Below are 8,068 nucleotides of genomic sequence, written 5' to 3' on the forward strand. Positions count from 1 at the left end.
CTTGGGAGTCACTGCGCACTGGGTCTGGTTCAGGGGATGCTGTTTGCTGACACCAAGTCCTCCTGGGTTTGACCCTTTGATGTCTCCAAGGTCAGTGCTAAAATGATCCTGCAGAAGCAAGGGTTCAGAGACTAGGGAACTGGTCTTAAGGTGTGCAGTCATTAGACTGTTTATTGGGCTCTGGGGAAGGGGTGAGCCCTAAATACACCTTTCTCTCCTTGAAACTCCCAAGCAGGAGAAATGGAGAATCCCCAATTTCTCAGATGGGACAAGGTAAAGATAAGGAAGGCTGAGCTGCTTAGCGAGGTCTCTACAAACATATACTTATGGGGAAGTCAGCTGGGTGATGAAGGTGCCTCTCTGCACCTTCTTGTTTCAGGCTGGGAGCTGAGCTTTTTAAACAGAAAGCCTTGGCCTGGCAGGCAAGAAGATGGCTTGGAGAGTTGGGTGCAAGTACAAGTTCTGCATTTTCTAAGCCTCCTCTAGGTTTAAGAAAGATTGCAAGAGAGCAGGCTATGGGCAAACTCCACAGGGACCTACTATGGAACCCCAGGCCGATTGTTACATTTATCCCTGCTGCAAGACAGGCAGATCTTGACTGCCTAGGGAAGGGAAGGGTTTTTGGAAGGTACAATACTGGCAAACCCAAGACGTGAACCAGCCAGCCTTGGGAAGGCCAGAAGCCAGGTCACTCTGGGGTCTCTTGCCTCCAGAGCGTGGGGATTTCTATCCTTGTGACTGAGGCAAGGGCAGACAGCCCAACACAGGTTCCTCATTTCCAGGACAGCCAAGGTGATTGGCTCTCCCTTGGCCTAGCAACCACACTGCCAGACAGGCAAGGGCAATGTTCAGATACAAATCAGGAGCCAGGCACACAACCCATACAGCAGCTACCAGGGTGAATGCTGCAGCTCCCTACTCCCTACATTTTTATTTAAAAATACATACAACATGGATATGTCCTCTTCACTCTCATGCTCCAGCCCTGGAGTTTGTTTTGGGTGGGATCATGCAGTGTTTGCACACTAATTACTGGTTTTAGACTCCCATTTGTCCACTTTCATTTCTCACTACATTTTGGAACTTGTTCTTAGTCAGTGCTCAGAGAGCTTCCTTATTCTTGATATATGTACTGTACTCCACTGTCTGCAGCTATCAGTTCGTTTAACTAATCTACTATGGGCAGACATCTAGCTTCCAATTCCACCTGCCCACTTTAGGGTCATCATGGGGAAAACACATGCTACTTCTACTTTAAAAACTGAAGATGTAAAATCATAGGCATGGGTCAAATTTGGCTTATGTCAGGTATTCTGTTTGGCCAACACCCAAGTCTTTAAAAATGTCTGCATTAGCAATATTTAAAAGACAGAAAAGATTCAACTTAAAAATCCAAATTTCTAGCTTCTCTGAAAACAAATGTTAAGATCTGGCCATACCAGCTTGTGTTTCCATATAATTATGGGTTGGAGCCAAGTGGGGTGAGGGGACCCAGGTGAGGCACGTGCTCTCCATTCTGCCGCCATCACTGTTACTGCCTATCTAATCCTGCTATCATTTCCCAGCAGGAGCCACTGCCCCTTTGTAGTGGTGTGCTTGAGGCAGTGTGCCCTCCATTAAGAATGAGATTAGGTAAAGAACAGAAGCTCCTGTTCATTCATTTAGGAAACATTTATTAAGCCCTCAATGAACATTAAAGAGATGGTGCTGTCCTCACAGCACATTCACACCAAGATCCGAGACCACTGAGGGCAGGCGGGAACTGAGTGGTGCTGGCCAGGCCCAGCCTTCAGAGGTGGTGGAGGGCCTCATGAAGAGGCAGCTCCCTCTCCCACCCCCAGTACAGAACTCTGTAAGGCTTTCCTGACTAAACAGCAAGTGCAGGAGTTTGATAAGCAGCACCCACTCTGGGCTCCATCTGAGGGGCAAGCAGAAAAAAAGGGGCCAAAGTGGAGGCAGTGGTGGGGAATGGTATGTCTGCCCCACAGATGGCTGTGGTGAACGATGGAGCACCAAGATTCTATCCTTTCAGAAACCACCTACCTGTGAGCCTCCTGCTTTATTCCAAGTCCATTACATGATGTTTGAGAATGCCTCTCTTCCTGAAAGGAATGCAGGAATCATGCTCCCCGTCACTCCCCCGCCACTGCCAGGGGCCCATGTGAACAGCAGGCTCTTGTTATAAGTGCCTGTTTCGGTCATTCTCACACCCCCAAAGCACTGCCCCCACCCACCACTGGTGGCTGCCAGGACCTATCAATGGGTCTTGTGTCCATCCAACTCCAGTGGCCAGACCCAACAGACACTGGCAGGCTGAGGGCTCCCTCCTGCCATCACAGAGCAGCCAATCCCCACAGACAGAGGCTTCTCATGCTCAGACTCCTGATGCCTATCTCCTAGCAGAGTAGTTCATGTCCTTGCAGGTTACAAAGTTGGAGAGTCCTGGGTCCGCCATGACCTCAGGGGGGATGCTGTCTTAGATCCCTCATTTTGGTTTTTGAGTTTCATCCTTTTAAGATGATCTTCAGAGCTTTAAGTTCATCCTGGTTGAGGGGGCTCAGGTTAAAACCCTTCAGCTCTGGCTTGCCTAGGGGGAGAAAACAATCATCAGCAAGTTGGGCCTCCTGTTGTCCAACCTCCTGCTGGCTCTGGAGTCAGGCCCAGGAAAGGGGTTTATGCTGCATTCATGTGCCAAACACTTGGCCCAAGATCTAGTGGGGGAGGGCCTCAAATTCTGCAATGCGTTGGACAGGGCACATGAGTCACCGAAAACCTGCAGAGCCATGATACTGCTGCCCAGAAACCTACCAATTTCTGCCAAACCTGTGACCAATCTGGAGTGGTTAGCTTTACCCAGAAGTTCAGCTCTGACCTTGACCATCTGACTGAGGCCCTCTCTGTTCCCCTCAGACAGAACTGTTCTGGTTCCTATACCACGCCCAGGATATAATGTGAGATACCCCAGACTGTTCCCCTTATGGCTGGAAAAAAGACTCGTGAGAGGAATAAGACCCCATAAACCTTGTCCATTCCATCTCTGGGCCTGCCAATAGCCTCTGTGCGGCTCACATGCTGCCTAGGCCCTCGCCCGCCTACCTAGGAAGGCCTCCCACATTGACAGTTCTCTCCCAGCCCGGCTTCCAGTTCCCTCCAGGCCCATACCTTGGGCCTCAAAGAGGCGGTTGACCTTCACTTTAAGTTGTTTCCGGAGTTTCTCTATTTCTTTATCCAGATGATCCTGATCTGAAAAAAATGAGGTGGGCACCGGATGGGGTTATACTACAGACACACTGACCAAAGGCAGCTGGGGAAGTCAGCTTCTCCTAGCCTCCTTGAAAGCAAGGGCTCCTGGCATTCGAGAAGAAGGGGACTTCAGAGACCAACTGAGGAAGGAACTAAAGGGCTAGAGAAAGGGAGGTGGTCTGCCCAAGGCGGCTGAGTGAGTCCAGGCAGAACTGAGCACCCGCCTCTCCATCCAGTGACCTGTTTTCATTATGCAATGTACCCTGGGCTGCTCATAGGTGGAGAAGGCAATATCTGGACTTTAGGACCCCCTCCCACAGTGAAATTCCAGAAAACAGAACCATCAGACCAGAATGAAGAACCTAGACTCAGCACATCCAAGATGATTGGACAAAGTGTGGCTAAGGAATCTTACAAACCTAAGTCCATCAAAAACCTAAGCAGTTTTTAAGCAACATGACCATAGTAACATGTGATCTGAACAATCAATGGGCAAATCAGGTGCTCAAGCTTAATCTAATTAACTGTGGTGAACAGAAAAGGTTATCTTGCCCAGATGGATCACATCTGAAGGCAAACTGCACTATAGGAAGTACAGGCTACAAAGCTTGGTGATGCAACTGCCTAATGTCACCTGACTTCACCTGCTCATGAGTGTAGTGCTGGCTAGTTGGTCTTCTCCACAGATTTTCATTCTTTCTGATGGAGAGAAGCTCTGAGCAGCCGAGCCCTCTGGCCTGGGCAATGGTTCTAGTACTCATGGTAAATGAGCAACGCTAGTCTCTTACAAGCTTATTTAACTTGCATCAACCCCTAAGAACTGGTGATGATAATATCTCAGAATCCTTCTAGGTATGGCAACAACCCACAACTGTGGGCCAAGACAGCTGAGAACCTGAGTGGCCAGCAGCCCACCACCCAAGTGCAATGACGACTCTTAATTTTATAGTCATAACAGTAGTGTGTATTTTTTCAACAGGAAGGTGGAAACTTCTCTAAGGTGATCTAGTCTCCTTTGCTATAATTTTATTTCAACAGGGATAGGGAGCCTCTGCCTTCAGGGACAGAGGCGAACTTGCTGGTCCTCTTGGCACATACATTTTTGATGGGGGAATATGCATAATCTTTCGTTTTTCCAGCCAAGGACCCATCTGTACCCTCCCTTTTGTACTTTTATGATGCTCCTCCAAAGAGCCCCCAGGATCATGCCTGCGAAGATTTGAGTAACATGCTAAGTACCCAGGCTGTGGCACACTCTAGAGGCTCACTCTCCTCAAACCTCCATTTTCAGTGCAATCTCTATGGCAGGGGATGTGAAAAGTAAAAGTGCCTCTGCCAGGCTCCCTTGCAGCTATGGTGGCCACATGACTTAGTTCTGGCCAATGAGATGTCAAAAGTCTCTGAGGACGACAGCATTATTTTGAAATAGAAAGCAAGGCCATGTATGGAAAGCCCTCTGTTGCTCCTGCAGCCTGGCCTATGGACATGAGGCCTGAGATGACACAGCCACTATGAGAATACATGAGGGTGACCTTGCTGGATCTCAGTGCCAGTCTTAGACTGCCCACCTTTGGACAACTACTAACAAGAAAAACAAAACTGTATTTCTTTAAGCCTCCACTTGGGTTTTCTTTATCTGTGGTCCAGCTCGTTCCTCACTGCTAAACAAGCACTAGGCTAAGTACACATACAGTTTTAGCTCAATTTCACAACAACTATGCTCTGGAGATGCATCCCCTCCTTCAGAGATAAGGAAATAACTCAGAGTGGCAAAGCAGGAATTAAAACCCACATTTGTCTGAGCGCTGCCTCTCATCAAATGGTCCAAAGCCTGATTCTCAGTTCTAGGTTAAGACTAATGCTATGTGGGACACGTCCCTGACCCATCCCCAGAAAGCCTTACCTTTCTCAATCATTTCCTTCGTTTGAGGGTGAGGCATCTTGATAAACATGTTCCCGAAGCAAACCATCACATCTTCTGAAATGGCAAATGGTCACTCTTTGAACAAATATTTTAAGCACCTACTCTCTGGCAAGCATTGTTTAAGATACTGAGAACACAGCAGAACAAGACAAAGTTTCTGCCCTCATAGAGCTTATGACATAGTGGAGGAGAAGGAATAAATAAGCCAAGATATGATTTGTCAGACCCTGATAAGGCTAAATACTCTGGAGAAAAATAAAGCAGGGTAAGGGGGTGGGGAATGCCAGAGTACAAGACAACCTTGACTTTAACAGATGGTCCAACAAAGCCTCACTGATTATGTGACATTTGGGCAGAGACCTGAAGAAAGTGAGGCGTAGGCCCTGCACATCTCCCCCCAAAGTTCTTCATTATGACCACTGTAACCTTCATTATGATACCCGTCCCCTTACTTGGTCATACCCACCTGGCCTCAACTAGAGCCCTCAAACCCTTCCTCCAACACCCACCCCATGTCCAGTTCCCTTTTTTTTTTCTGTCCAGTTCCTTCCTCAGCTTGCTTACAACTTCCAATTAAGAAAACAAAAACAAAAAACTTCCAACTAAGTATTATGTAGTTTTATTTGTAAGAGCACACCTCACCCTAGCACCTTCCTCGTGCCATCAATGAGCCAGCAACTAACACCCCCCCCACACACCCCACCCCTGTCATGGAGATGAGCAGCTGAAACCACTCTGTATCAGACCTCCAACATTTTCTCCCTCATCTCCATAGGCTGTGTCACACAACTGTGGCTTTTTGTCCCTATCAGGGATAAATTGAAAGCCTTACAAGAAAAACAGAACAGGCCCCCAGGACTGCATGACTGAAACCTTGACTTACCAGAGAGGCTGAGATCCTTCTGCAGGGCTCGTAGGCCCTCCCGGTTCTGATTTCTTTTGGTGTCCAGGTCCACAATCTGCAAAGCACATGGGCAGGAGGGAACTCAGCTCCCTCTTGCCCCAAACCATCACCTCCCAACAGACCAGGGGCTGTTAAAACCCAATAGAGACAAACTCATTCCTGAGTTTCTTCCAATGTCATGCCTAAAACACACTGATGTGTAAATGTACATCTTCCCCTATTCTGTATCCAGGTCCTTAAAGACAATGCTCTGTGCAGGGGCCCTCCCCCTTCTCCCCAGAAGGTGCTGGGGAATCCACTGAAGTGCTAATGCTCAAGCTTCAGGGCATTTCAGAATCTCCAAGAGAGGAGAAACCTCCCCCTGGACTAGTTCCTCCGGCTGATGCTGACCTAGTATCACAAGAAGCCCAAAAATACTAGACTGCAATGGCAGGGGTGGGGGGCACAGAGATGGCACCAACACAGAAGCTGCTATGGAAGTGAGGAGGCAGTGCGGTTTCTTGAGAACGCTGGCGAGCTGTGTAACATCACCTTCTGGGAAATGGAGATATGAATAGCACCTGCCTCACAGGTTACTGAGCCAGGAATCAAATGAGATAGCATAGTATTTGACACACAGTAAGTGCTTGAGACATTTTAACCACCACGTTATCATCATCCCGCACACCCTGATGCAGTGTTTAATGGGCACTTACCCAAGTCTTCCCCTTCTCAGTAAATATCCGACCAATCATCCAATTATTCTAACTGGAGATGAGGAGCCATGAATCATTCTTCACTCCTCCTCCTCCCTCACCCCCATATGTAACTATCATTAAGACCTACTAAATCCAACTCCAAAAGATACCTCAGACCCACGCACTTGTCTCCTTCACCACCACCCTGGCCCAAACCCACTCCTTGCCTGAACCCCGGCAGTGGCCCCTCACATGTCCCTTACCCTTCTAGGCTCTGTGCTCCACCCCGCAGCCAGGGGAAATCTTTTTAAAGCCCAGATCCAATTACATCCTCCTCCCTTCCCCCATTAACTCCCTCCAAACACTTAGCACTTAAATTAGCACAAGGCGTCCCCACCTGCCCAACGTCAAAACTGCTCAGGCCCCCTTTCCTCTCCTCCCGAGAACCTTGGCGAAGACAGTGCACCCACGGTCGGGGGGGCAGGGGGGGCAGGGGAGGCAGGGGAGGGGGGAGGAGGAGGAGGAACTGCATTTTGAAAAAGGTGTTGAGCCGTTACCCAAAGAGATAACGGCTCGGGATCCGGAGGGGGACGGAGACAGGGATCCGTGGCACCAAGCAGGCGCTCCTAATACGTACGTGAGGCGCAGCGCCGGGCCAGGTGTCGGCCCTCCCTCCCTCCCTCCCCGCCGCCCCAGGTCCGAGGTCACGGTCGGGAGCCCACGGCCAGCCCGCGCCACCGCGGGATTCCGGGCCCCGCGCGCGGCCCTACGGCGCCAGCCGCCAGGCCCCGACCGCCGAGCCCTGGCCCCGGGCCGCGGAGGAGCCTCCCACCTGCCGCTTGTCCGCCAGCACCGCCTCGGCGAGCTCCTCCACCTCCACCAGGTACCGCAGCACCCGCTCCGCTTCGGGGGACAGCATGGGGCCCGCCAGCTCCGACTCAGCCCGGACCGGGGAGCGAGCCCAGCTCCAACGCCGGTAGGGCTCGGCTTCGGCTGCGCAAGCGCACGGCCAGGCCTTCCGGCGCGCACGCGCAATTAAAAGAAGAGTGGTGCGCAGGCGCTAACACCCGGGCGCCCTGGGGACGCGAGAGGCGGGGCCTAGCCTTGGGGGCGGGGCTGGAGCGCCCCCTGCAGACTCAGAGGGCGTGGGCCGCGGAGCTGCCTCTTTTTTATATATATATATATTTTTTTTTTTTAAGATTTTATTTATTTATTCATGAGAGACAGAGAGAGAGGCAGAGACACAGGCAGAGGGAGAAGCAGGCTCCATGCAGGGAGCCCGATGTGGGACTCGATCCCGGGACTGCAGGATCGCACCCT

The 8,068-nt window shown here is 50.5% G+C and overlaps 1 protein-coding gene across 1 annotated transcript; it reads right to left on the bottom strand.

Moving 5' to 3' along the window:
* Positions 1-1,652: 1,652 nt before the first annotated feature.
* PDRG1 (p53 and DNA damage regulated 1) lies at positions 1,653-7,775 on the bottom strand. The gene is made up of 5 exons (XM_038571942.1): positions 7,581-7,775; positions 6,051-6,126; positions 5,147-5,221; positions 3,163-3,243; positions 1,653-2,587 (listed from the first exon to the last, which is right to left on the bottom strand). The coding sequence occupies exons 1-5, from the start codon at positions 7,665-7,667 to the stop codon at positions 2,505-2,507; spliced, it is 402 nt and encodes a 133-aa protein (XP_038427870.1). The 5' UTR covers positions 7,668-7,775; the 3' UTR covers positions 1,653-2,504.
* Between the last annotated feature and the right edge of the window lie 293 nt (positions 7,776-8,068).

Source organism: Canis lupus, chromosome 24, assembly GCF_011100685.1.
Source record: "Canis lupus familiaris isolate Mischka breed German Shepherd chromosome 24, alternate assembly UU_Cfam_GSD_1.0, whole genome shotgun sequence".
Lineage (NCBI taxonomy): Eukaryota > Metazoa > Chordata > Mammalia > Carnivora > Canidae > Canis > Canis lupus.

Bases quoted from the DNA above. Each gene is read 5' to 3' on its own strand.
- PDRG1 (XM_038571942.1), bottom strand. From the start codon at position 7,667: ATGCTGTCCCCCGAAGCGGAGCGGGTGCTGCGGTACCTGGTGGAGGTG. The intron at 3,244-5,146 runs GTAAGGCTTTCT...CATTTTTTTCAG, and splicing joins GAAGGAAATGATTGAGAAAG to ATCAGGATCATCTGGATAAA. The intron at 2,588-3,162 runs GTATGGGCCTGG...TTCTCCCCCTAG, and splicing joins CCGCCTCTTTGAGGCCCAAG to GCAAGCCAGAGCTGAAGGGT.